The sequence below is a fragment of the Empidonax traillii genome, unplaced genomic scaffold (assembly GCF_003031625.1).
Source record: "Empidonax traillii isolate 1590-97213 ecotype Southwest subspecies unplaced genomic scaffold, ASM303162v1 scaffold1329:size129758, whole genome shotgun sequence".
NCBI lineage: Eukaryota > Metazoa > Chordata > Aves > Passeriformes > Tyrannidae > Empidonax > Empidonax traillii.
Window position 1 is genome coordinate 103,981 of NW_020956522.1, and position 25,778 is coordinate 129,758.

Consider the following 25,778-nt stretch of genomic DNA (forward strand, 5'->3'; position numbering starts at 1 on the left):
GTTTATCCCATTTTCCTCTGTCCCATTCAGAAAGGGGATGTTGGCTAAGGCTGGGACGTCCCTTACAAGCAGAACCTGGATTATTTTAGATGCCGCTTCACAATCTGGGGAGGATTTGTGGCTTATCCTGCTAATCCAAGGTTTACCGTGACTCAACCTGATGGGAGACAGATGGTGACATTTAGATCTTGTGAGAAACTTGACAGATGGAAAAGAGGGATTTGGATGCGCTGGGTGGAGGTGTTGCACAGAAACACTCTCAGGGATTGGTTTTGGAAAGGGCTGAGAGAAAAGATGGATAAGTAGAGGATTGTTGAAGGAGTCACTGGCAGATCCTGTTTAGAGTAGAAATACCACATGGAGTTTCACCTGAGCCGCAGCACCACATTCCCACTAAAAGCACAAGTCAGGCTGTTCCCCTTTGGAATAAGCTACCAGATGAGTCATTCCTGCCAAGGAAAAGCTACTCTTTGATGTTCAGAAGAGCCTCTTACCAGATCTCTGCTTTCCACAGGAAGGGGATGAGGACATTTATGGGGAAGTCCGTGATGAGGCGTCGGATGATGACATGGAAGGGGACGAGGCCGTAGTGCGTTGCACCCTCTCAGCCAACGTGAGTGACATGGAATGTGGGCTTGGGATCATCTGGAGCAGGATTAGTGATCCTGTTGGGCTTCGGGGAGGAAATGAGCCTTGGAGTTCTCTGAGTGCAGCCAAAATGGATGTTCAAGAACAAACATCCCTCTGACACCCCAAACTCTGGCTCCACCACACCAAGGCCACAGGGAAATAATGTTTTTTTGGGGGGTTTTCCCAAGCTCGTGGCATCAGGGGAGCTGATGAGCTCCAAGAAGAAGGATCTGCACCCTAGAGACATCGATGCCTTCTGGCTCCAGCGGCAGCTCAGCCGCTTCTATGATGACGCCATCGTGTCCCAGAAAAAGGCAGATGAGGTGCTGGAGATCCTGAAGGTTAGTGGACGTCTGATCTATGGGATCACATTGGCCTTGGAGTGTCTGTCTGCGTGGAAGGCAGGAATTTACCTCAAAAATTTAGATTTCTTGCAATTAAATTGAGTTGTGGACAAGACTGGACTACGCTGGGCTTAGTCTTAGTTCACAGGGATATCGTGAGGGGGAGATGGTTGGGTTTGTGTTGGTGTTTGCTGGGAGATTGTCATCCATGGGGTCCATTTCCCTCCTAATTCCGCTGCTGGTGTGCTTTGGGCATCATGGCCTGGTGGGAAAAACGGGAATTAGGGGGAGGGTGGAATTGTTATTCCAGGCTCAATCGCTCAAACCTGGCCTTGTTTGTCACTGCTGTTGAGCTCCTCTTGCCTTCAGTTTCCTGGAAGACAGGGATCCAGGGTCTGTGGGCACAGAGATTACTGGTCATCCCGTGTTTCTTCTCCCAGACTGCCAGTGATGATCGGGAATGTGAGAACCAGCTGGTTCTGCTCCTGGGCTTCAACACCTTTGACTTCATCAAGGTCCTGCGGCAGCACCGAATGATGAGTGAGTGACCTTCATCGTCACCTTTACCTTCACCTCCACCTTCGCTTCCTTCACCTCCTTCAGCTCGACCTCCACCTTCACACCTCCACCATCACCCTCCACCATCATCTTCCCCTTCCCTTCCACTTTGACCTCTACCTTCCCTTCCCCTCCACCTTCTCTGCTACCTTCACCTTCACTGTCACCTCCATCTGCACGTCTCCACTTTCATCTTCCCCTCCACCTCCTGCTCTTCTGACATGACTCCCCCACAATCCAAGGCTTTTGAACTGTTGCCTTGGGAAGGTTGGACCCTTATTTGTTCCTTGTTTGGCTCATCCTCACTCTCATCCCTCCCCCAGTCCTGTACTGCACTTTGCTGGCCAGTGCCCAGAGTGAAGCTGAGAAGGAAAGGATCATGGGCAAGATGGAAGCGGATCCCGAGCTCTCCAAGTTCCTGTACCAGCTGCACGAGACGGAGAAGGAGGATCTGATCCGGGTGAGCTGGGGGGAAGCTGGGACAGGATGGGGGATTGGCTGTGGAGTGTCTGGGTTGGTTTGGGTGGGAGAGCGGAGCTGCTGACCCAGCTGGAACCCCCAGTCCATGGGAAATGCTGCTCAGAAAGGACAGTTTTTTCACCACTTCTTATTTTTGAGGCACGCAGGGCTGTGCTTTCCCAGGAAAAAGGTCATGTCAGCAACTTCCACGGTTAAGAACTGGTTTTAAGTGTCCTGTTTCACCTCTGGCCTCCCCCATGTGAGGCTCAGCCCCTCTGGTTGTCACCTCTGCTTCTCAGAGCCTGGAATGGGACACTGAACCTGATTATTGCTGTTCAGGATATGCCCTGCTTGACCTTTGCTCTTCCAGAACTGATTTGAAGGTTGTTTTATGGGATTAATACTACATTCTTGGTTTGTGGCTGGAAAATCCCCTGGATATGTTGTGTATTTAGTGTCTCTGGAATTGGGGAGTACTGTTGGCTGTGTTTTCCCTCCCTGCTTCCCTTCCTCTGCTTTCCCAAATGTCACATTTATGTACCAACCTTGAGGACACTGGTTTTTCCTGCCAAAAATGGTTGTTCCTGGTTCTGTGGATGCCTGTGCTTATAGGAGAATGGGAGTGCAGGACCTGCAGGGTGTGACAGGAGCTTCTGGCAGCCCACAGAGGAGGCTCAGGCTGTTCCCAGGGCTGACTCCTGGTCTCTCCCCACAGGAGGAACGGTCCCGCCGGGAGCGCGTGCGGCAGTCCCGCATGGACACAGATCTGGAGACCATGGATCTGGACCAAGGAGGAGAGGTAAAACTCTTGGACCTGTTCCCGGTCCTCCTGAAACATTCTCAGTCAGAGCAAAAAGGATATTTGTAGTGACATAGAATCATAGAATTAACTGGGTTGGAAGAGACCTCCGAGATCATCAAGTCCAACCCCACTGTAATTACTAGATCATGGCACTCAGTGCCACATCCAACCTCATCTTAAAAACCTCCAGGGACGGTGAATCCACCACCTCTCTGGGTAGACCATTCCAATACCTGATCACTCTCTCTGTAAAGAACTTCTTTCTAATAGCCAACCTAAACGTCCCCTGCCAGGGCTTAAACCTGTGCCCTCTTGTCTTGCTGCTGATTGCCTGGGAGGAGAGACCAACCCCCACCTGGCTACAACCTCCTCTCAGGTAGATGTAGACAGTGATTAGGTCTCCCCTGAGCCTCCTCTTCTCCAGACTAAACAACCCCAACTCCCTCAGCCTCTCCTCATAGGACTTGTGCTCAAGTCCCTTCACCAGCCTCGTTGCTCTTCTCTGCACCTGCTCCAGCCCCTCCATGTCCTTCCTGAACTGAGGGGCCAGAGCTGAACACAATACTCAAGGTGTGGCCTCACCAACGCAGAGTACAGGGGAAGGATCACTTCCCTGCTCCTGCTGGCCACACTGTTCTTGATGCAGGCCAGGATGGCATTGGCCTTCTTGGCCACCTGGGCACACTGCTGGCTCATGTTCAGCCTCCTGTCAATCAGCACCCCCAGATGACCATGAAGATACCATGAACAAGCCCTGATGTGCTCCAGAGGTGCTTCCCAGCTGGATGCAGCAGCTTTTCCTTTCATCCCAGGGTGCAAACACCAGGAGAATGTTGTTCCCTAACCTATGTCCCTTTCCCATTGCTGTCTCCAGGCACTGGCTCCAAGGCAGGTGCTGGATTTGGAGGATCTGGTGTTTGCCCAGGGCAGTCACTTCATGGCCAACAAGCGATGCCAACTCCCAGATGGATCCTTCCGCCGGCAGCGCAAGGGCTACGAGGAGGTTCATGTGCCTGCCCTGAAACCAAAGCCTTTTGGGGCTGAAGAGGTTGGTGATCTGTCTGTTCCTACATATTTAGCACTGAGGGACACTTTGGAGCCCTCCCAGTGCCTAAAGGGGCTCCCAGAGAGCTGGAGAGGGGCTTTGGACTAGGGATGAAGGGACAGAACAAGAGGAAATGACTTTCCACTGGAAAAAGGGAGATTTGGGTGGGATATTGGGAAGGAATTCCTCCTTGTGAGGGAGTGAGGGCCTGGGATGTAATTCCCAGAGAAGCTGTATCTGCCTCATCCCTGAAAGTGTCCAAGGCCAAGTTGGAGCAACCTGGGATGGTGGAAGGTGTCCCTGCCCATGGCAGGGGTTGGAACAGGATGACCTTTAAGTTCTCCCCTGACCCAAACCATTGTGTGAGTCCCTGAGCTGTTGCTGATGCCGTGACAGACACTTCCTGTGACTCAGCAGCTTTGATGTGGCTGTTCCTCCCTCTCACATTCCGTGCAGACCCTTCTTTTCCACGTATCTGAAGACACTTCCTGAATTCTGGTTTCCCGCTTGTGGGCTGTTCATCCTGTGCAGTGGTTTCCATTTCAGGGCTCCTCTGCCCCATCCAGCTGCTCTGCTCAGCCCTCAGCGCTACTTTTTCTCTCTCCTTCCCGTGTGGGCTGGAGCTGTGGGATTAATTGGGATAAATCCCCTCTTTTGATCCCTGCTGGAAGCAGCAATGTGGTCTGATCTGTCACACCACAGGAGCACAGTGGGGGTTTGATCTTCTAATGTGTAGTCAGATATAACTTACCCTGGTTGAAGTGCATATGCCTGCTAATGAGCCCTGTTTGATCCTTCCCTAACCTGCTCCATGATCCCAGGGCACAGGGATTTTCCTCCCATCTGGACACAACACATCCCTGCTGCTGCTCACCAGGCTGTCCTCGAGATCCCACATCTGGCCCACAGCCTCTGAGGTTGAACTCGTTTTTCCCGTTTTTCTCCCCACTTTTCAGCAATTGGTTTCTGTGGAGAAGTTGCCTAAATACGCCCAGGCTGGCTTTGAGGGGTTCAAGACCCTGAACCGTATCCAGAGCAAACTGTACCGTGCAGCACTGGAATCAGATGAGAACCTGCTGCTCTGTGCTCCCACGGTGAGATCCTGGGATTTGGGGCCTGTGTGAGGGGAATCCACAAGGATGATGACTTTGGGAGACCCTTTCCCCTGAAGAAGTCAGGGATCTGATGGGATTTGGTGGTTCTTGCCTTCCAGGGTGCTGGGAAGACGAATGTGGCGCTCATGTGCATGTTGAGGGAGATCGGGAAGCACATCAACATGGACGGGACCATCAATGTGGATGATTTCAAGATCATCTACATTGCTCCCATGAGATCCTTGGTGCAGGAGATGGTGGGAAGCTTTGGGAAGGTGAGGACAGGTTTGGTACTGCCCATGCTGGAACATAGATGAGGGTGGATGAGTGTCCCGTGCTGGGAGGCACTTTGAATTTGGGCAGCAGTTTTGGGCTCCTCATGACAAAACATTGAGGGGCTGAAGCGTGTGCAGGGCAGGGAATAGAGCAGCGGAAGGGTCCAGAGCACTAGGAGCAGCTGAGGAAGGTGTGGGGGGCTCAGCTTGGAGAAAAGGAGGCTCAGGGGGACCTTCTCGATTTCTACAACTCCCTGATGGGGGGAACCGGGGGAAGTCGGGCTCTGCTCCCAGGGAACAAGGGACAGGACAAGGGCAAATGGCCTCAAGCTGTGGCAGGGGAGGTTTAGATTGGATATAATGAAAATTCCTTCATGGAAGAGGCTGTTCATGTTTGCCCTGTGGTTTCCTCCCAGCGCTTGGCCACATACGGGATCAACGTGGCTGAGCTGACTGGGGACCACCAGCTGTGCAAGGAGGAGATCAGCGCGACCCAGATCATCGTGTGCACCCCTGAGAAGTGGGACATCATCACCCGCAAGGGAGGGGAGAGGACCTACACCCAGCTGGTGCGACTGGTCATACTGGTGAGCAGCACTGGGGCCTCCAGAGCCCCAGCAGGGAGGAGGAGGGGGGTGGGGAGCACTGTGCCCTCCATCTCTGTGGTTCTTGAACGTGTGTGAAGGTGTCTTTTGGTTCTGGAGACACCGACGCTTTGAGCCCTTGGCTGAGCTGCTCCAGTCTGCACAAGCTGAGGAATCACCCCAAAAATGGATCAGGTTTTCCAGAGAGGTTGTGGATTCCCCATCCCTGGAGGCATCCCAAGTTTCCAAGGCTGGGAATCAACAAGTTGATCCACTTGTAGATGTTTGGGATGAAAGGTCTGAAAGTATAATTCCCTGCTTAAAGAGGGTTTTTAAGAAAGATGGGGAAAGGGTTTTGGAAAGGACCTAGAGGGACAGGACAAGGGGCAATGGCTTCCCACTGACAGAGGGGAGGGTTAGATGGGATATTGTGAAGGAATCCTTCCCTGTGAGGGTGGGGAGGGGCTGGAATGGAATTCCCAGAGCATTTGTGGCTGCCCCTGGATCCCTGGAAGTGTCCAAGGCCAGGCTGAATGGGGCTTGGAGCAACCTGGGATAGTGAAAAGCGTCCTGCCTGTGGCAGAGGGTGGGACTGGATGGGCTGTAAGGTCCTTCCAACCCAAACCATTCCACAATTCAATGAAACAGAGGCAGTTTGGAGCAGGGATAACCCTGTTCCCATTCCCTCTGTGCAGGATGAGATCCACCTTCTGCACGATGACCGTGGCCCTGTCCTGGAGTCCCTGGTGGCCAGAGCCATCCGGAACATCGAGATGACCCAAGAGGATGTGAGGCTGGTTGGCCTTAGTGCCACCCTGCCCAACTATGAGGATGTGGCCACGTTCCTGAGAGTGGACCCAGCCAAAGGCTTGTTCTACTTTGATAACAGGTACCTTGGAAAGCTTTTCCATCTGGATTTACACCTCCCTCCTTCAGCAGCATCAAGTGTCCATCTGTCAGCTGGTGCCAGGGCCTCACCAGACCTTCAACACATGTTTAGTTGCTCTTTGATGGGTAATTAAAAGCATTTTTGGGTCTAGAGCAGTTAAATACCTGCCCTGTCAAATCATGTTAAATCATGTTCCTGCATGGTCATCCCTTCAGGAAGGTGCTTGGAGAAGGCAGAGAAACTCTGCCATCCCTGTGGGCAGTAGGAGCTGCTGGAAGGAAGCCTAAACCAGGATGATAGTAGTTCCCAGAACACCCTTTTTGCTCCCTGAGTAGCAAATGGATTCCAGGAATCAGGAGGGATTGTAGCTGGTCCTTATGGCTCAACCAGAGCCATCAGAGCTCTGAGTACATGGAGGCACAAAGGAGTTGAGCTGGCCAAAAAGCAGGATGCCTTTGGATGCCTTTTGACCTTTGTGTGAGGGTTTTTCCTCTCATTTTCTCTTTAATGGATTGGGTTTTTTTCCCCCACAGCTTCCGCCCAGTGCCCCTGGAGCAGACCTATGTTGGCATCACAGAGAAGAAAGCCATCAAACGCTTCCAGATCATGAATGAGATTGTTTATGAGAAGATTATGGAGCATGCTGGGAAGAACCAGGTTGGGGACTTTATTCCTGACACACTTAATCCCCTTTGAGCTCCTGTTGCTCTGAAGAAGCTGCAGTAGAGGGGAAGGCTTGGGTGGTCCACGAGGGGAGAAGGAACACAGGTTTTCTCTGTGCCAGCTCTGATTAACTTAGGGATAGTACTTCTAGGATGAGAGAATTTTGGTGTGCTGCCCTAATAAATCAGGAGCTTTGTGTGTACATCCTGCATAATTGCAGGTCTCTCCTTACCCTGAGCACTAGGAGCAGATTGGGTTGGACATCTTTATCAGGAGCTGTCACAGTGATTCCTTGCTCAGTGATGTCCTGTCTGCTTGTTTAACAGGTCCTGGTGTTTGTGCACTCCAGGAAGGAGACTGGGAAGACAGCCAGGGCCATCAGGGACATGTGCCTGGAGAAGGACACCCTGGGCCTCTTCCTGCGAGAGGGCTCGGCCTCCACCGAGGTCCTGAGGACGGAAGCTGAGCAGTGCAAGGTGAGATTGGATAGATTGGATTGGATACTGGGGAAATTCCTACATGGAAAGGGCTGTCCAGCCCTGGCACAAGGGTAGAATCCCCATCCCTGGGCGGATTTAACATCCGTGGGGATGTGGCACTTGAGGACATGGGTTAGGGGTGGCCTTGGTGTTACTGGGGGAATGGTTGGACTCGATGATCTCAGAAGGCTTTTCCATGATTCCATGATAAGCATCCTAACAGTTCAGTGCAGATTCAACCTTTCCCCTGGGATACTCCTCCTTGTTTTCTCCCTGGGTGGAAGCCCCAGAGCTGATTGTGTTTCTGCCACAGAACCTGGAGCTGAAGGATCTCCTGCCCTATGGCTTTGCCATCCACCACGCCGGGATGACCCGCGTGGATCGGACACTGGTGGAGGATCTGTTTGCTGACAAGCACATTCAGGTGAGCCAGGAGCACTTCCAGGAGGATTCACAGCTTTAGCCAGAGCAGACTCTTCACAAAAAACACACAGTCTATGTTTTCCAATGGTCTTTCTGGGGCAAAATCCTGAGGATCAAGGGTAGCCAACGCCATCTCGCTCTGCTGCTGGAGGCAGCTTTGACTTTCCTGAAGAACAGGATCAAAATACCATTTGATCAGGAGAAGAGAGGGCAGGTATTTCTACCCTTGGCCTGGCTGATTTTCCTGAACAATAGGAATAAAATAGGTAAAACGGATGTGGCCAGGAAGGGAGAGGCCAGGAATTTCAAGTGATTTCAGCCACAGCTCTGTCCCAGAGCTGGTTCCTCCTCAAATGCCACTTGGGCAAAACCTCATCCAAAGTTTCCTGGCCGTAGGATAAATGGAAGGGTTTTTTTTTGGTTTCTCAGAAAATTTGGGTAAAGGTTCCTCTGTTCACCTGCCCTTTCATTCTCAGCTGTGAAGACGGTCCCATTTCCCAGTCTTTATCCCTTTTGTTCTTGTCTGGAGTTGGGCCCAGCATTTAGATCCATGTTTTCCTTGGGAAGAGGTTTGTGCCTGGCTTTGATCCCTGTTTTTCCCTGCAGGTGCTGGTCTCCACAGCCACCCTGGCCTGGGGGGTGAACCTTCCTGCCCACACTGTCATCATCAAGGGGACTCAGGTGTACAGCCCAGAGAAGGGGCGCTGGACTGAGCTGGGAGCCTTGGACATCCTCCAGGTGTACTTCTGGGAACAAAGAAACCCCCAGGACCCTGGGGCAGGATTTTCCCATCCTCAGATCCTACATTTAAAATCTTTGTGTCTACTCCATGTGGTCACTCCCTTTCCTATCAGACAGTCCCAGTGTTCTGGACAAATAATTCCTCCATAATTCCTTGCTCAGACACATCTGAGCTATTTCTGTGTCCCCTACCAGCTGGAAGTAGCAACAGGCTGAGCAACCTGGCAGGAAAACCCCAGAACATGGCAGCAAGGAGAAATTCCTTGTTTGATGGTTGGATTTGATGATCTTGGAGATGTTTTCCAACGAAAACAATGGAATTCCAAAGCTTTGATATTTTGCTGACCTCATTTTACCATTTTCAGATGCTGGGACGTGCTGGGAGACCCCAGTACGACACCAAAGGAGAGGGAATTCTCATCACATCCCATGGTGAGCTCCAGTATTACCTGTCCCTGCTCAACCAACAGCTCCCCATCGAGAGCCAGATGGTGTCAAAGCTCCCAGACATGCTGAATGCAGAGACCGTCCTTGGGAATGTCCAGAATGCCAAGGTGAGTGGGAATCTCTGCTTTCCTCAGGGATTTGTGCCCTTGGTTGGCACCCAGTGGGAACTGGCAGGAGATTTATGAGAGATTTGGAGCCATGGAATTACTGGGTGGGGAATCAGGCGTGGACTGGATGCTTCTGTCACTCAGAGCGAAGTTTTCCATGTGGAAAAGGACACTCAGGGAAAAATCCGCATATGGAGGCTGGGGGTTTTTTTGGATTTTAATTCCTTAATATTCTTCTGGTGCTGGGAAGGAGCTGTGGGTGGTCCTGCTGCACTTCCAGGCTCTGGTTTAGTGTGAACCAGTGGAATCAAGCCAGTATCAGACTCTGTGTCAGATCTGGAGCACCCAGCTCTGAGCTGGAACATCACCTGTACTTTCCAAGGGCTGTGTTCACGGGATGATGTTGGTGTTCCCTCAGGATGCAGTGAACTGGCTGGGCTATACCTACCTGTACATCCGGATGCTGCGCTCCCCAACCCTCTATGGAATCTCCCATGACGACCTGAAGGCAGATCCGCTCCTGGATCAGCGGCGCTTGGATCTGGTGCACACTGCGGCCCTGATGCTGGACAAGAACAACCTGGTGAAGTACGACAAGAAAACTGGGAATTTCCAGGTGAGGCAGCCCCTGGGGAAGGCACTGGGAGCCAGCAGAGCATCCCCTGGTTCAGAGAATGGATATGGTTAAACATGGATCCCAGGGAATGCTGCTGGCCATGTCTGTGGTTTCAGGGAGCTGGCACAGGATAACACCTGGCCCTGGGATAACACCCGACCCTCAAACCTGCTTTGTGTTTGCTGCTGCCTCCCGGGCAGATTTCCATTCCTGTTGCTGAGAAAAGCTAATTAGGCACCAGGAAAAACAGCTTTCCTGGGAAATCAAGTATCAAGAAAAGCAGCTTTCACAGGATGTTTGCAGCCTGGGAGTTTTTCCTGGAGCCATTTTCCCTGCTGCAGCATTGTTCCCATCCAGCCTGTGCCAGGAGCAGTTGCAACCTGTGTCCCTCCCTTGTCCCACCAGGTGACGGAGCTGGGCCGCATTGCCAGCCACTACTACATCACCAATGAGACCGTGCAGACCTACAACCAGCTCCTGAAACCTACCCTGAGCGAGATTGAGCTCTTCCGAGTCTTCTCCCTGTCCTCAGAATTCCGGAACATCACTGTGAGGGAGGTATGGAGCCAAACAACAACAAAACAACAGGAGAGCTGGAAGCAAAAGAAGATGAGGGTCCCAGAGTGGTCAGGGAGAAAGATGGAAGGATGTGGGATCAATCCTGCTTTTTTTCCCCCAAAGAAGTAGGATGCGATGTGTATTTGCAATAGCTGATCCGTATTTTTCTAGTATTTTCCACAGTGTTTTCCATCCGGGTCTTTTCTGATTGATTTCTCTCATCCTCTGTCACCCCAGTCTGTGTTCATAGGGTGTGCATTCCTTGACTTCAGGGTGTGCATCCTTGACTTCAGGAAGTGCATCTCCAGTTTCAGGATATGCATCCCTAATTTCACATTTTTTTTAATGCCAAAATCTGGCTGGAAAAGCTCAGGGAAGGAACATGTTTGTTTTTACTCTGAGGCCTTTCTTGGAAGCATCACCCTGTGAGGGAGCAGGTTAAACAAATAAGGAAAAACATGATTGTGAGGAAAAGATTCCTATGAATAAGAGGAGCAATGAGAGACACAGAATATAGAATATATAGAATATAAAATATTTTTAATACTGGGAAGTATTCTTGATCTTCTACTTCTTTCCAAGTGATTCCAAGCTGGAAATTGGAATCTTCAGAAATTCCTAGGAGAGGAAAAGACTGATGAGCAAAACAGACATGAGCCTGTTTCCTGGGAAACAGGATAAAATACTTAGGAATTATTTCTCTAGAATTCATTTCTCGTCAGACTTTTTTTTAGTAAGGGGGATCTGAAATTGGTGAGTTTAATTTCTTCAGGAGTTGCAATTCTCCTGTTCCTCCCCCTTTCCAAGTCATGGCTTGAGCTCTTCTGTAGGGAATGTTTGCTTGGAAGGACCTCAGAAGAACTCCAATCTCTCTTCCACTGGAACAACCCCCTCCCAGCTTTGTGAAGGCAGGAAAAGTGTCCAGACAAGGCAGAGAAAAGTGGGGAAAATATGTGAAATCTGCCTGTTCTGAGTGGAACGGCCCCAGGACACGGATTCTGGTGCTGCAGAGACAAAGCAGAGCTTTCCCTGAGGGACCATGTCATCCCTCCTGCCTTGTTTTCCTGCAGGAGGAGAAGCTGGAGCTGCAGAAGCTGCTGGAGCGAGTTCCCATCCCAGTGAAGGAGAGCATTGAGGAGCCCAGTGCCAAGGTGAGCCCTGGAGGGGCTTCTCCACCTGTCGAGAGGGGAGCAGGATCCTTGGGAGAGCTGGGATAGCAAATTCCCCCCAGGGCAAGGAATTCTGTTCCCTTCCCTCTGTGGGACATCCTGGATGTGTCTGGAATGCTCAAAGAGCTTCAAGGTGTTCCGTGTCCCTGACTGGGGACAGCCAGTCCCATTGGTCACTGCTGTCCTACCATGTCCATCCCAATCCACTGGGATTGGGCACCAAGAGGGGAGCTAAGAAGAGGGAATCAGGTACCAGGAAAAGCAGCTTTCCCAGGATGTATCTTGAGAGGTTGTCCTTGTCCTTCCCAGATCAACGTGCTCCTGCAGGCCTTCATATCCCAGCTGAAGCTGGAGGGGTTCGCCCTCATGGCTGACATGGTATATGTGACCCAGGTGAGGAGTGAGTGTGTTCCCTTAGGATCTGTCTAATCCCACAACTCTTTCCACCTCAGACATTGAGTTTATGGTCAAAAATGCCTCTGGAAATCAGAGCTGGGAGTGATGGGAAGGTGTAATTCCTATCAGGATGGAAATAAGATCTTCATGGGTTTGGAATCACAATAATTAAGTGGCTACCCCTGGATCCCTGGAAGTGTCCAAGGCCGGGTTGGACGGGGCTTGGAGAAACCTGGGACAGTGGAAGGTGTCCCTTCCCATGACAGGGGGTGAAACTGGATGAGTGTTAAGGCCCCTTCCAACCCAAACAATTCCATGAGTATTAGCTGGTCAGGAACTGGGGTGGGAAGAAAGGAGGGGTGGGATGTGCTGACCCAGAGCTGCTCCATGCCCACAGTCAGCCGGGAGGCTCATGAGAGCCATCTTTGAGATCGTCCTCAACCGGGGCTGGGCCCAACTCACCGACAAGACCCTCAACCTCTGCAAGATGATTGACAAGCGCATGTGAGTGAGGAGGTCTGGGGAGGTCCCGCTTCCAGGCTTCCAGGGGTTCCTGTGTCTGATCAGTGTGTCCCCATAGGTGGCAATCCATGTGTCCCCTGCGCCAGTTCAAGAAGCTGCCTGAGGAGGTGGTGAAAAAAATTGAAAAGAAGAATTTCCCCTTTGAGCGACTCTATGACTTGAACCACAATGAAATCGGTACTGAGGCACAGGAAGGGGCTGCATATTTCCACCCATGATTCCATGTTTTGACACAGAGATTGGGGGGGCTAGTTCCTGGTGAGGGTCTTGGTACAGCTGGAGGAGGGCAGAGGCTTCATCCTGGTGCCTTCCAGCTGCTGTGTTTGTTTGGAATCCTCAGTTTGGGAGCTGTGGTCACCCTGTCCCCTTTTTCTTGCAGGAGAACTGATCAGGATGCCCAAAATGGGCAAAACAATCCACAAATACGTTCATCTGTTCCCCAAACTGGAGCTGTCGGTTCACTTGCAGCCCATCACCCGCTCCACCCTCAAAGTGGAGCTCACCATTGCTCCCGACTTCCAGTGGGATGAGAAGGTGAGTTCTGCCCCCAAAAATCATCAGGATGACCGGGAAAAGGGGGAATTCTGGGGCTGGGTTGTGAAAATCATGAGGGAAAATACTCAGATGGAAAAAGTGCATTTTAGGGGGCTTGGTTGTGAAAATGATCAGGGTAAATACCCTGTTTGCTGGAAGAGGGGCATTTTTGGGTTTGGGTTGCTGTGGGACAGCTGCAGGTTGTCTGGACCTGTCTGGAGCTGTGCCCTGAAGGTGAGATCTGTCCCTGCTCAGGTCCACGGCTCATCTGAGGCCTTCTGGATCCTGGTGGAGGATGTGGACAGTGAGGTGATCCTGCACCACGAGTACTTCCTGCTGAAATCCAAGTATGCCCAGGACGAGCACCTGGTGACCTTCTTCGTGCCCGTGTTTGAGCCGCTGCCCCCCCAGTACTTCATCCGGGTCGTCTCTGATCGCTGGCTCTGTACGTCCCCTCACCCTAGTGCTTTCCCCAGGAGGCTCAAGGGGTGATTAATCCCCCCTCTGAATGCTTTTCTGGAGGAAAAACCTCCTGGAATCCAAATGACAACAGAACTGGAGGATCCCCTTGACAGTGGGAGCCCAGGGATAGAGCTGTGGGAGTGGGTTTGGAGGGGAAAATGTTTGTGCAGGGGGAAGAGGGAGATGTGGAAAGGAATATATGAAAATATATTTTTATGTATAGAGATGGAGCCACGGGAGTGGTTTTGAAGGTGAAAATGTGATTTTGTGTGTGTGACAGCCTGTGAGACCCAGCTGCCCGTTTCCTTCCGGCACCTGATCCTCCCAGAGAAGTATCCCCCCCCCACGGAGCTGCTGGACCTGCAGCCCCTGCCCGTGTCGGCCCTGCGGAACAGCGCCTTCGAGAGCCTCTACCAGGACAAGTTCCCCTTCTTCAACCCCATCCAGACCCAAGGTGGGTGTTTCCCCTCCTTCAAGCTGCCCCCAGGCACCATCCAGCCTTTTTTTGTGGGATTTGTCCATGTGAAGTCAGGAATTTCATAACAAATGGAGTATCCCTCAACCACTTGGAGCCTGAGAGGTTTGATGGCTCAAAATCTTCCTGCAGAGGATCTTTGTCACATTCCTGAAGCAGCAGGTTTGCTCCCAGATGCTGTGCCCAGACTTTTCCAGCTCTGCTGCTTGCAGGGATGAAGTTGGGAGCTTCCCTCATGGAGTTTCCCTGCCTGGAGTGGGGAATTCCCTCTCGGGAGCTCCTGTCATGGAGTAGAACCTGTTTTGCTCAGTGAATCCTGAGCTAAAACTCCTTAAACAGGCTTTTCTGGACCTCCTCTTATGCAGACTGGATCCAGAGCATGTTTTCCTGTCCTGTTCCCATAAATCCATGGGGATTTTCACTGAACTGGTTGTTGCTGTGTCCCCAGTGTTCAACACAGTTTACAACAGCGATGACAACGTGTTTGTGGGAGCCCCCACAGGAAGTGGGAAGACCATCTGTGCTGAGTTTGCCATCCTGAGGATGTTGCTCCAGAATTCCGAGGGACGCTGTGTGTACATCACTCCCATGGAAGCCCTGGCAGAGCAGGTGGGTCCAACATCCTGGGAATACCTGGGGCCTTATCCCAGCTTAGATTTCCATCCTCATCTCCTATTTCATTTTCCTCATCCCTTTTTTTGCTGTCACAACCCTTGGGATAAGTTCAGAGTTATCTGATTATTTGTGTCCTCCCTGAGGGAGCAGAGGCACCATCCCACTGCCAACCTGCTCATCAGGAATTTGGTAGGAATTGGAGGGTAACAACAACATCCTTCACACTTTTTGGCAGGTTTTCATGGACTGGTATGAGAAGTTCCAGGAGCGCCTCAACAAGAAGGTGGTTCTGCTGACAGGGGAAACCAGCACTGACCTGAAGCTGCTGGGAAAAGGGAACATCATTATCAGTACCCCAGAGAAGTGGGACATCCTGTCCCGCCGCTGGAAACAGAGGAAGAATGTCCAGAACGTGAATCTGTTCATCGTCGATGAAGTGCACCTGATTGGGGGGGAAAATGGGGTGAGCTGGGGAGGGGAGAAAGTGCTGCTCCTTGGGGGATGCCCCTCGTGGGGGGTGGATTGGTGCTGTGTCTAGTCTGGATCAGCTTTTCCTGCTGGTAATGGGGTGGATTGATCCTGTATCCAGGTCCAATCAGCTCTCCTTGCTGGCAATGGGGTGGATTGATGCCATATCCAGTCTCAGCTCAGCTTCCCCAGCTGGGAATTCCCCTTTGGTTGGCGTAGGAGGTCTGTGTCCCTTGGGAAGCTTAGGAAGGGCATCCCCTGGGATCTCACACCCGTTGCCCAGCTGGGAGCTCTCTGTGTCCCCATTCCCACTCCAAGGTGTGTCCCCACAGCCCGTGCTGGAGGTGATCTGCTCCCGGATGCGCTACATCTCCTCTCAGATTGAGCGGCCTATCCGCATCGTGGCCCTCAGCTCATCCCTGTCCAACGCCAAGGACGTGGCCCACTGGCTGGGCTGCAGTGCCACCTCCACCTTCAACTTCCACCCCAACGTGCGCCCCGTGCCCCTGGAGCTGCACATCCAGGTAAGGCTGGGAATGGCACCTGTGTGCCACCTGTCCCTGGAAGGGGATGGTGCCTTGGGATTGTTGTTAATTCTTCTTGTTGTTAATAATCCCTTGGGATTGTGTTAGTTCCTGTTAATGTGAATTCTTGTCTCATTGATTCTTGTTAGTAATCCTTTTGGGATGGATTAGAGTGAAAGGACACTGAATTTGGGGGTTATAAGTAAATAAATAAATTAATACAAATATAAAGTGTAATTAATTATATTATTTTGGATTGTTATGTATTAATGCAATTATTATTGCCTTCTTTGCTCTGACACACAACCCTTGTTCCCAAAACTAAGATATCTCCTAGTCCACATTAACTAATCACTGATACAGGTAATTAAGGCAGCTGGCACAAGACTATTAATATATTTTATAATGTGGTTATGATGTGATTATGTGATTATAATGTGACTGCAATGTGATTATAATATAATATCTGTGTTTTAAAGAAAATATAACTGGTTTGGTGACTCTCCCTGGGCAGGGCTTCAACATCAGCCACACGCAGACGCGGCTGCTGTCCATGGCCAAGCCTGTGTACCACGCGGTCATGAAGCACTCACCCAAAAAGCCCGTCATTGTCTTCGTGCCCTCCCGCAAACAGACCCGGCTCACGGCCATCAACATCCTCACCACCTGTGCCTCGGATGTGCAGCGCCAGAGGTGGAGACACGGGGGGGGGGGGGACATGGGGGAACAGGGGGCACCTGGGGGGACATCACAGGGGCACTCACACCCCAGCGAGGGACTGGAGCTTGTCCAGGGAAGGGGACAGAGATGGGGAAGGGGCTGAGGCAGCTGGAGGTCTCTGCCTGGAGAAAAGGAGGGAACAGTTGGACTCGGTGACCTTAGTGGGTTTTTCCAATCCAAACCATGACATGGTTCCCGGGCAGGTTCCTGCACTGTGCGGAGAAGGACCTGGTGCCATACCTGGACAAGCTGAATGACAACACCCTGAAGGAGACGCTGGTGAACGGGGTCGGGTACCTGCACGAGGGGCTCACGGCCATGGAACGGCGTGTGGTGGAGCAGCTCTTCAGCTCTGGTAAGGGGTGAGGTGGGGACAGGGCTTGGAACCCTTTTCCTTGGAGCTCAGCAGTGCCCAAAGTCTTGGGACTGGAGATGACACCTTCTCCAAGCTTTGTGGCACTTCTAACGGAGACCTGAGAGCCCCTTCCAGAGACTAAAGGGGCTCCAGGAGCTGGAGAGGGACTTTGGACAAGGGCCTGGAGGGACAAGACAAGGGGGAATGGCTTCCCACTGACCTAGGGCAGGGTTAGATGGGATGTTGTGAAGGAATTCTTCCCTGTGAGGATAGGGAGGGGCTAGAATGGAATTCCCAGAGCAGCTGTGGCTGTGCCTGGATCCCTGGAAGTGTTCAAGGCCAGGTTGGACAGGCCTTGGAGCAACCTGGGATAGTGGAAGGTGTCCCTCCCCGTTGCAGGGGGTTGGAACAGGGAGGTCTTTAAGGTCTCTTCCAACCCTAACCATTCCATGATTCCATGATCCTCTACCTCTCACATCCAAAAAATCTGCCATCTTAAACATCACCCTCCACCCTTCCTGCCCCTTCCAGGCGCAGTCCAGGTGATGGTGGCCTCCCGCAGCCTGTGCTGGGGCATGAACATTGCGGCCCACCTGGTGATCATCATGGACACCCAGTACTACAACGGCAAGATCCATGCGTGAGTGGAGCCCCACAATCCCACGGGGCCTCATCCCTGCCCAGGAGGATCCCTGGGAGCTCTCCATGGAGCTCTGCTCACCCTCTGTCCCTGCCTAGGTATGTGGATTACCCCATCTACGACGTGCTGCAGATGGTGGGCCACGCCAACCGCCCACTGCAGGACGACGAGGGCCGTTGTGTCATCATGTGCCAGGGGTCCAAGAAGGTGAGTGAGGGTTGGAGCACATTCCTGGTCTTCAGATATCTTCCTAGGGTGTGGAGGCAGATGTTTCTCTCCCAGCTGATAGATAACGCTCACTCAGAGCTGTGGAGGTGACCCAAACCCTCCCAGAGCACTGCAACCTGGGAGTTGCTCTGGGATTTTTCTCTGACCTTCCATCCTGCCCTGGCTGTAGGATTTCTTCAAGAAGTTCCTGTATGAGCCCCTGCCAGTGGAGTCCCACCTGGATCACTGCATGCATGACCACTTCAATGCCGAGATCGTCACCAAGACTATCGAGAACAAGCAGGATGCAGTGGATTATCTCACCTGGACCTTCCTGTACCGCAGGATGACCCAGAACCCCAACTACTACAACCTGCAAGGTGGGCAGAGAGGGTTGAGGGTATCAGGGACCCTCTGCCTGTGGGCTCTGCAGCTTTTTTGCCCTTCCTGGAAAGTCTCTGAGCTATGCTGTACCCACAGGTGTGTCCCACAGGCACCTCTCGGATCACCTGTCCGAGCTGGTGGAGCAGACTCTGAGTGACCTGGAGCAGTCCAAGTGCATCAGCATCGAAGATGAGATGGATGTGGCTCCTCTGAACTTGGGCATGATCGCTGCCTACTACTACATCAACTACACCACCATAGGTGAGGGCTCCCCAGGGACAGGCACCAAACCTGCTCTCCATCCCTGATCCAGTGCTGCAGGTGATGGAGAAGGTGCTGTGGGTGTGTAAAACTCCATCCTTTTACCTCTTTTCTCTGAAAAATATCAGTGTTTTCATGCTGTCTCCACTCCTCTCTTCCCCAGAGCTCTTCAGCATGTCCCTCAATGCCAAGACCAAGGTGAGAGGGCTCATTGAGATCATTTCCAATGCCGCCGAGTATGAGAACATCCCCATCCGGCACCACGAGGACAATCTGTTGCGCCAGGTGAGCCTCAGGGGGGAATTTCTTCTTGGAAAGGGTGGTCAGGCATTGGAAGGTGCTGCCCAGGGAGGTGGTGGAGTCCCCATCCCTGGAGGTGTCCAAGGAATGACTGGATGTGGCACTTAGTGCTCTGGGATGGGTGACAAGGTGGGGATTGGTCACAGGTTGGACTCTATGACCTTGGAGGTCTCTTCCAACCTAATTAATTCTGTGATTCTATGATCTCAGTGCTCTTTCCTGTCCTAATTAATGTTGTGATTCCAAAAGGTGGTTTCTCTGAATCACCCCAGGGATGGAATTTTCCATGTTTTCAGAGTAAAGCACTGATGGGTTGATGATTTCTCCCCACAGCTGTCCCAAAAGGTCCCCCACAAGTTGACCAACCCCAAATTCAATGATCCCCACGTCAAGACCAACCTGCTGCTCCAAGCCCACCTGTCCCGGATGCAGCTGAGCGCGGAGCTGCAGTCAGACACCGAGGAGATCCTCAGCAAGGTGGGGCTGGGGGACCCACCAAAACCACTCTGTCACTGCCCTCCACAACTGGACAGGGGAGAGAAGATACAGGGAAAGGTCCATGAGTTATGATAAGGACAGGGAGAGATCCCTCATTAATCACCTCCATGGGCAAAATAGACTTGAATGAGGGTAGGAATTGAATTTATTACCAACCAGATCAGAGCAGGATAATGAAAAGTTAAATAAGTCTTCAAAAAACACTTTCCCCTCACCCCTCCCTCCTTCCCAGGCTCTGCCTCCTCCCTCCAGAGATGGGAATGGGGGTCACAGTCAGTTCATTCCACGTTGTTCCTGCGGCTCTGCAGGGCTGCTCCTTTCACACATTCTCACTCTACTCCTCCCTGCACCCAATTCCATCTGTGCTGTAAATTTTTCCTTCTTAAACATGTTATCCCAGAGGTGTCACTGTCATTCCTGCTGGGCTCAGCTTTGGCCAGCAGTGGGTCCATCCTAGATCTGCTGGAATTGGCTCTGCTGGACATGGGGGAAACTTCTGGCAGCTTTTCACTGAATCCAACCCTGTAGCCCATCTGCTCCCAAACCCTGGGCACACCAACCCACCCCTCCATATTTCTGTCTCCACCCCGTGACCCGTCCCTGTCCCCCATGTCCAGGCGATCCGGCTGATCCAGGCCTGCGTGGACGTGCTGTCCAGCAATGGGTGGCTGAGCCCGGCTCTGGCTGCCATGGAGCTGGCCCAGATGGTCACCCAGGCCATGTGGTCCAAGGACTCCTACCTCAAACAGCTGCCTCACTTCACCTCAGAGCACATCAAGCGCTGCACAGACAAGGTAAATCCTGGTGGGAGGAGCACCAGGGTCCTGCCCTCAGAGTGCCAGGAAGCTCCAGGCTGAAAAAAATCCCTCTTTGCAGGGTGTGGAGAGCGTGTTTGACATCATGGAGATGGAGGACGAGGACAGGAACGCGCTGCTGCAGCTCTCAGATGCTCAGATCGCCGATGTCGCCCGGTTCTGCAACCGCTACCCCAACATCGAGCTGTCCTATGAGGTTGTGGACAAGGACAGCATCCGCAGGTGGGTGGCCCTGGGGTCCCTCCAGCTGGGTGGGATTTAAGGTCCCTCCAACCCCAACCATTCCATTATTCTGTGGTTCTATTCCTGCAGTGGAGGGCCCGTGGTGGTGCTGGTGCAGCTGGAGCGCGAGGAGGAGGTCACAGGGCCTGTCATCGCGCCCCTGTTCCCACAGGTATGGTGACACCAAGGTGGCAGGTTGGGGGGGGGGAATTGTCCCCAAATCTCACCTGTTTGCTCCTCCCTCCCCCTCAGAAACGTGAGGAGGGCTGGTGGGTGGTGATTGGAGACTCCAAGTCCAACAGCCTCATCTCCATCAAGCGCCTGACTCTGCAGCAGAAGGCCAAGGTGAGTGGGGGGTGGCACCGGGGGTGGCAGTGGGCACCTTCCCTGCTGTCCTCGCTGCCATCCCAATACCTCCCCCTCCCTGCCCAGGTCAAGCTGGATTTTGTGGCTCCTGCCACGGGGACTCACAACTACACATTGTACTTCATGAGTGATGCCTACATGGGCTGTGACCAGGAGTACAAGTTCAGTGTAGACGTGAAGGAGGCGGAAAGCGACAGCGACTCCGACTGATCCTGGGCCAGAGGATCCCCCCAGAGCTCAGCCCTCCACCCCCAACCCCCACAGCGCTCATGTCCCCTCCCTTTGTGTTGTTTCCATGTGTTTTCCACGTGTTTTCCTTTGTTTTTTTAAGGTGTGGATGCTTTGTACAGTGTTTTCTAGGCAGGAGCTACATGACAGCAACTGCAATAAATCCTGGGACCTGACTCTGTGCTGACGGGGTGGGGAGGGGGAAAAGGTGTGACGCCAGACTCGCTGAACTCTGCCTTCACTCTGAGGCTCAACAAGCTCATTAGCAGCACTAATTAGGGCATTTCTGGGAAAACTATGATGATCCCAACACCTCAGTGCTTCCCCCTGGGTGGTCCTGTCCCCTTGTGCCACCTCATCCATATCCAGGGAGCGCCCTGTTGGGTCACTCTGAGGCTTCCAGGAGTGTGAAAGGAAGATCCCAGGTGTGTGATCATGGAATCCTGAAGGCTGAAGAGATTTAAGGATCAAGTCCAACCAGCAACCCAAGAACTGTAACCCCCAAAGCACTTGTGAAAGGAAGATCCAGAGGCCAGGAGCTCATGGATTTATTGGGTGTGGGAAGAGAGGGGAGAAAGTCCTGCTCCAGATCCTGGATCCAACCTGAGTCTGGCACAGCTGTCCTGGCCTCCCACAGGTGAGGAGGAAGAAGCCACGGTGGGCTCAGGGGGACACACAGTGGGGTCTGTCCCCCTCAGCAGCCGTCGGGGCTCTGGTACTTCCAGAAGGCGATGTCCCCATCATCACTGCAGGATGCCAACAGTCCTGGCTCCTTGGGGTTCCAGGCCACCCCGTTGACATCCTGGGAGTGTGCCCGGGGCACGTGGGTGGTGAGGCTGAAGGTGGGCTGGGCCTCCTCCGATGTGGGGCTCTCCTCGAACACCCGGATGGCATCGTCACCACAGGCTGTGGCCAGAGCACCTGTCAGGTGGCACCTGGGGGACATACAGAGAGGATGGGACCTGGGGAGGTGGCTTCTGCAAGGGACAGTGCCCCAGGGAGGTGGTATCTGGAGGAGTCACAGGGAGGGGACGAAGCCTTGGTGATGTGGCACCTGGAGCAATCAGAGGGAGGGACGGGGCCCCAGAGAGGTGGCACCTGGAGGGGTTGTGGGTGTCACCAGGAAGGGACACGGCCAGGGATGCCCCCAATACCTGCCCCTCACCAGGATACATCGTAGATGGTCCTGCTGTGATACCCCGAGAGGGTGCACACACACTTCCAGGTGGGATCAGTGCCACTGCAGGCCACACCTGGAGGGAGGTGAGAGAGCTCAGTTCTCTTTCCCTCCCCTTTTTCCCTTCCTCTTTCCCTCTTTTCTCTCTCCTTCTCCCTCTTCCTTCCTTTTCCCTCTCCTCCCTTTTCCCTCATTTCCCTTTCCTTCCGCTCTCCTACTTCCTTCCCTCCTCCTCTTTTCCCTCTGCCTTCCCTCTTCCTCTCCTTTTGACCCTCTTTCTTTTCCTTCATTACCTCTTCTCTCCTTTTCCCTCTCTTTTCCCTCTTTCTCCCCCCTTTCCCTTTTCCCTCTTCCTCTTTCCTCTCTCCCTTTCCCTCCTCCCCCACTCCTCACCTTCCTTGTTCCCTGGGTGGTACCGGCGCCACACCCGGAGGGTCCTGTCGTCGCTGACTGACGCCAGACGCTCCCCCTCCTTGTCAAAGGCCACAGCCCAGACGGTGGAGTCGTGTCCCTCCAGGGTGGCACAGCACACCCAGTCGTCCTCCTCCTCCCGGTACAGACGCACTGTGTCGTCATAGCTGGCAGAGGCCAGGAGCTGAGGGGGGCACGTATGGGGGCAAAGTGACCTTAAGTCACTCTGGATGGGACCACAGGAGGGACTGGGAAGGGGCAGGGGGATACAGGATGGGACCTGAGGGGACTCTCACCTCCTGGCTCGGGTGCCACACCACATGCTTCACATCCTGTGTGTGGGCATTGAGGACACTCACACACTCGTACTCCTCCTCCTCATCCACTGTGGGGGGACAGAGCAGTTGAGAGGGTCTGGCTGAGCACCCCCTCGGTCCTTCCCAGCTTCCCTCAGCCCCTCCTCACCTTCCCACACCCAGACACTCTTGTCTCTGCTGCACGTGGCCAACAAGGACCCCGAGGGTGCCCAGGCCACCGACTTCACTTCATTCTCGTGCCCCTCCAGGGTGGCCACGCACTGCAGGGGAACAGCAAAAGCTAGGATGGGCTGGAGGGCCCCAGGGAGGCTGGGAGTATTCTAGGGGGAGGGTGTCTCACCTCAAATCCATCCTCCTGCCGCTTCCAGATGCAGGTGGTGCCGTCGAAGCTGGCGGAAGCTAAGTAGGAGCCACAGGGGGACCAGGCGACCCTGCGCACGGTGCGCTGGTGTCCATCCCCCAGCACTGCCCGGCATGTCCAGCTGGAGCCTGGGGAGGGTGGGATGGGACCCCATGGGCACAGGCAAAGCCCCTGCCACCCCAGCCCTGCCCCAGTCACTCCCAGCCTTACCCAGCCCAGGACGGGACCCCCAGACACGGGACACGTCCCCCCAAGCCACGCTTACACAGGCGATGAATCCCGCCCCCAGGAAAGCCGCGCCCACATCAAGCCTGTAACCCCGTCCACTCCTCCTAGCCCCCCACCCTCCCCCGTGGCTCCCCCGCACCTGCACAGCCCCGCACACCCCGGTCCCCCCGCACGCGCCGGTCCCCCCTACCTGAACAGCCCCGCACACCCCGTACCCGCCCAGCCCCGGTCCTTCCTCCCCCTGCCAGCCCCGCACGCTCCGCTCTCCCTCACACCGGCCCGGTCCCGCCCGGCCCGTTCCCCCCGTACCCGCCCGTCCCCACACGCGCACGGCGCGGTCCCCCCCGCAGGAGGCGAGCAGGGCCCCGCCGGGGCTCCAGGCCAGAGCCCAGCAGCGGGACTCGGGGTGCGCGGGGACCCGGCACAGCAGCGACAGCGCCTCGGGCATCGCAGGGACAGCACGGAAGCGGAAACGGCCGCGCCGGAACTGGGGCGGGGACGGGAACGGGCAGGGCCGGGAACCGGGAACGGGAGACGCGGGCGGGGTGCCCGGAGCCGCTGCCGACAGGGGCCGGGGCTGTATCGGGGGGTCCGGGGCCGCTGTGGAGACCCCGGGCCGGTGTCGGGTGATCCAGGACCGGTGTCGGGGGCCCGGGGCCGGTATCGGGGACGCGGAACCGCTGTTGTGGGGCCGGAGCCACTGCCGGTGAACCCGGACCCGTTGCCGCTTGTCCCGGTGCCCGTGGGCCCGCTGCCAGTGGTCCCGGGCTCGCAGCCAAGTGTCCCGGAGCCACTGCCGGGGGTCGAGAGCGGGGGTCGGGCGTCCCGTTCCCGGTGTCCCCGGTGCCCGCCGCGATGTACGCGCCGGGCGGGCCGGCGGGGCCGGGCGGGAGGCGGCGGAGAGGCGCGGCGGGGCTGCCGAAGCAGCCGGAGCGGAGCTTGGCGTCGGCGCTGCCCGGGGCTCTGTCCATCACTGCGCTCTGCACCGCCCTGGCTGAGCCCGCCTGGCTCCGCATCCACGGCGGCACCTGTGCCCGCCAGGAGCTGGGGGTGGCCGATGTGCTGGGCTACGTGAACCCCGAGCTGCTCCGAGGTGAGACCCCTTCGGCCCCTTCCATCCTTCTCCATCCCGTGCCATCCTCTTCACCTCCTTCTATCCTGCTTCCATCCCTCTCTGTCCCCCTTCCATCTCACTTTCCATTCTCCTCCATCCCCTGTCCTCCCCCTCCATCTCCTTTCAACCCCTCTGTCCTCCTTCCATCCCTCTCCATGCCCTCCATCCCTTTCCATCTCCCTCTGACTCCCTTCTATCCCCCTCCAAATCCTCCTGTTCCCTTCCACCAACACCCACGGCCCCACTGTACAAATCCAACTCCAGGTATAAAATCCTGGAATGGTTTGGGTTGGAAGAGGGTATAACTCCATGGGTTTAACTCCACAGGCACCTGCATTCCATGTCTATTTTCCTGGTTTTGGTTACCTGTGGCCCTTGGAGAGGCCCCTTCCCACCTGTTTTTCCAGCATTACTCACTCCCCTCAGGCACGAATGGAGCTCATTCCCAGCATGTCTCACAGTGGCACATGTTCATTAGCACTAATGAACACGATATTTAAAAGAATATTTGGTCCAATTTATTAAAATCTGTGATGGTTTGAGGGGGGGAAGGTGTTACAGCCCCTTTCCCTGTCGTGAACCTTGTGGAATCTGGGGGGTTCTGGTTTTAATTCTCAAGGATCTAGGCAGGATCAGAGCAGGGGGAAATTGGGTGGAAAAGAGGGTTTTTTGGGTGCTCACCCCTGTCCCTCTCTCCCAGATTATTGCATGAACCCGCAGACGGTGCTGCTGCTCCGGGTCATCGCTGCCTTCTGCTTCCTGGGAATCCTGTGCAGCCTCTCGGCCTTTCTGCTCGATGTGTTCGGCCCCAAACACCCAGCGCTGAAAATCACCCGGCGCTACGCCTTCGCCCACATCCTGACAGGTACAGCCAGGAATTCTGCAGGGAAATCCTCACAGGTACAGCCAGGGAATTCCAGCTGGGAATTCCTGCAGGGAAAGCCTCACATTTTTGGTGGATTTCTGGCTGGGTTTCGGGTGTTTGTCACCGTGTTTCACCCCAAGCTCTGCCCTTCCCCACATTCCTGTTCATCCCAAACCACCCTGTGACTGATTTTTCTCCCATTTCTTCCCGTTTTCCCTGTCTCTCCCAGTGCTGCAATGTGCCACCGTCATCGGGTTCTGCTATTGGGCATCAGAGCTGATCCTGGCGCAGCAGCAGCAGCACAAGAAGTACCACGGCTCCCAGGTCTACGTCACCTTCGCCGTCAGCTTCTACCTGGTGGCGGGGGCAGGGGGGGCCTCGATCCTGGCCACGGCTGCCAACCTCCTCCGACATTATCCCACCGAGGAGG

At 54.2% G+C, this 25,778-nt stretch overlaps 3 protein-coding genes across 5 annotated transcripts in view; 2 read left to right on the forward strand and 1 right to left on the reverse strand.

Moving 5' to 3' along the window:
• SNRNP200 (small nuclear ribonucleoprotein U5 subunit 200) overlaps positions 1-21,051 on the forward strand; it is a 24,955-nt gene extending 3,904 nt beyond the window's left edge. For 2 of the 3 annotated variants that reach the window (XM_027906610.1, XM_027906611.1), the window contains 40 exons: positions 515-613; positions 819-971; positions 1,415-1,514; positions 1,856-1,992; positions 2,707-2,790; positions 3,668-3,841; positions 4,795-4,932; positions 5,052-5,207; positions 5,624-5,794; positions 6,487-6,680; positions 7,214-7,337; positions 7,670-7,819; positions 8,136-8,246; positions 8,852-8,983; positions 9,352-9,540; positions 9,959-10,156; positions 10,562-10,714; positions 11,785-11,865; positions 12,193-12,276; positions 12,677-12,783; positions 12,860-12,978; positions 13,181-13,335; positions 13,591-13,780; positions 14,078-14,251; positions 14,721-14,881; positions 15,123-15,350; positions 15,688-15,879; positions 16,394-16,572; positions 16,803-16,954; positions 17,486-17,594; positions 17,693-17,801; positions 17,992-18,181; positions 18,282-18,446; positions 18,610-18,731; positions 19,080-19,223; positions 19,862-20,038; positions 20,121-20,281; positions 20,372-20,453; positions 20,534-20,626; positions 20,714-20,857. In XM_027906610.1, coding sequence (XP_027762411.1) covers positions 515-613; positions 819-971; positions 1,415-1,514; positions 1,856-1,992; positions 2,707-2,790; positions 3,668-3,841; positions 4,795-4,932; positions 5,052-5,207; positions 5,624-5,794; positions 6,487-6,680; positions 7,214-7,337; positions 7,670-7,819; positions 8,136-8,246; positions 8,852-8,983; positions 9,352-9,540; positions 9,959-10,156; positions 10,562-10,714; positions 11,785-11,865; positions 12,193-12,276; positions 12,677-12,783; positions 12,860-12,978; positions 13,181-13,335; positions 13,591-13,780; positions 14,078-14,251; positions 14,721-14,881; positions 15,123-15,350; positions 15,688-15,879; positions 16,394-16,572; positions 16,803-16,954; positions 17,486-17,594; positions 17,693-17,801; positions 17,992-18,181; positions 18,282-18,446; positions 18,610-18,731; positions 19,080-19,223; positions 19,862-20,038; positions 20,121-20,281; positions 20,372-20,453; positions 20,534-20,626; positions 20,714-20,857 — 5,781 coding nt within the window. Of the gene's footprint in view, positions 1-514; positions 614-818; positions 972-1,414; positions 1,515-1,855; positions 1,993-2,706; positions 2,791-3,667; positions 3,842-4,794; positions 4,933-5,051; positions 5,208-5,623; positions 5,795-6,486; positions 6,681-7,213; positions 7,338-7,669; positions 7,820-8,135; positions 8,247-8,851; positions 8,984-9,351; positions 9,541-9,958; positions 10,157-10,561; positions 10,715-11,784; positions 11,866-12,192; positions 12,277-12,676; positions 12,784-12,859; positions 12,979-13,180; positions 13,336-13,590; positions 13,781-14,077; positions 14,252-14,720; positions 14,882-15,122; positions 15,351-15,687; positions 15,880-16,393; positions 16,573-16,802; positions 16,955-17,485; positions 17,595-17,692; positions 17,802-17,991; positions 18,182-18,281; positions 18,447-18,609; positions 18,732-19,079; positions 19,224-19,861; positions 20,039-20,120; positions 20,282-20,371; positions 20,454-20,533; positions 20,627-20,713 lie in introns of all 3 variants that reach the window. The other variant, XM_027906609.1, reaches the window with a different exon arrangement.
• Positions 21,052-21,406: 355 nt separating this feature from the next.
• CIAO1 (cytosolic iron-sulfur assembly component 1) lies at positions 21,407-24,068 on the reverse strand. Its single transcript, XM_027906612.1, has 7 exons — positions 23,679-24,068; positions 23,121-23,269; positions 22,929-23,040; positions 22,760-22,848; positions 22,446-22,647; positions 22,041-22,128; positions 21,407-21,810 (listed from the first exon to the last, which is right to left on the reverse strand). Exons 1-7 carry the CDS (start codon positions 23,815-23,817, stop codon positions 21,570-21,572), a joined length of 1,020 nt encoding a protein of 339 aa, XP_027762413.1. The 5' UTR covers positions 23,818-24,068; the 3' UTR covers positions 21,407-21,569.
• A 55-nt stretch (positions 24,069-24,123) lies between these two features.
• Positions 24,124-25,775, forward strand: TMEM127 (transmembrane protein 127; the record flags this gene model as incomplete). The annotated part of the gene is made up of 3 exons (XM_027906614.1): positions 24,124-24,462; positions 25,184-25,348; positions 25,578-25,775. Coding segments are annotated over exons 1-3 (601 nt in total), but the record flags the coding sequence as incomplete, so codon positions are not given.
• Between the last annotated feature and the right edge of the window lie 3 nt (positions 25,776-25,778).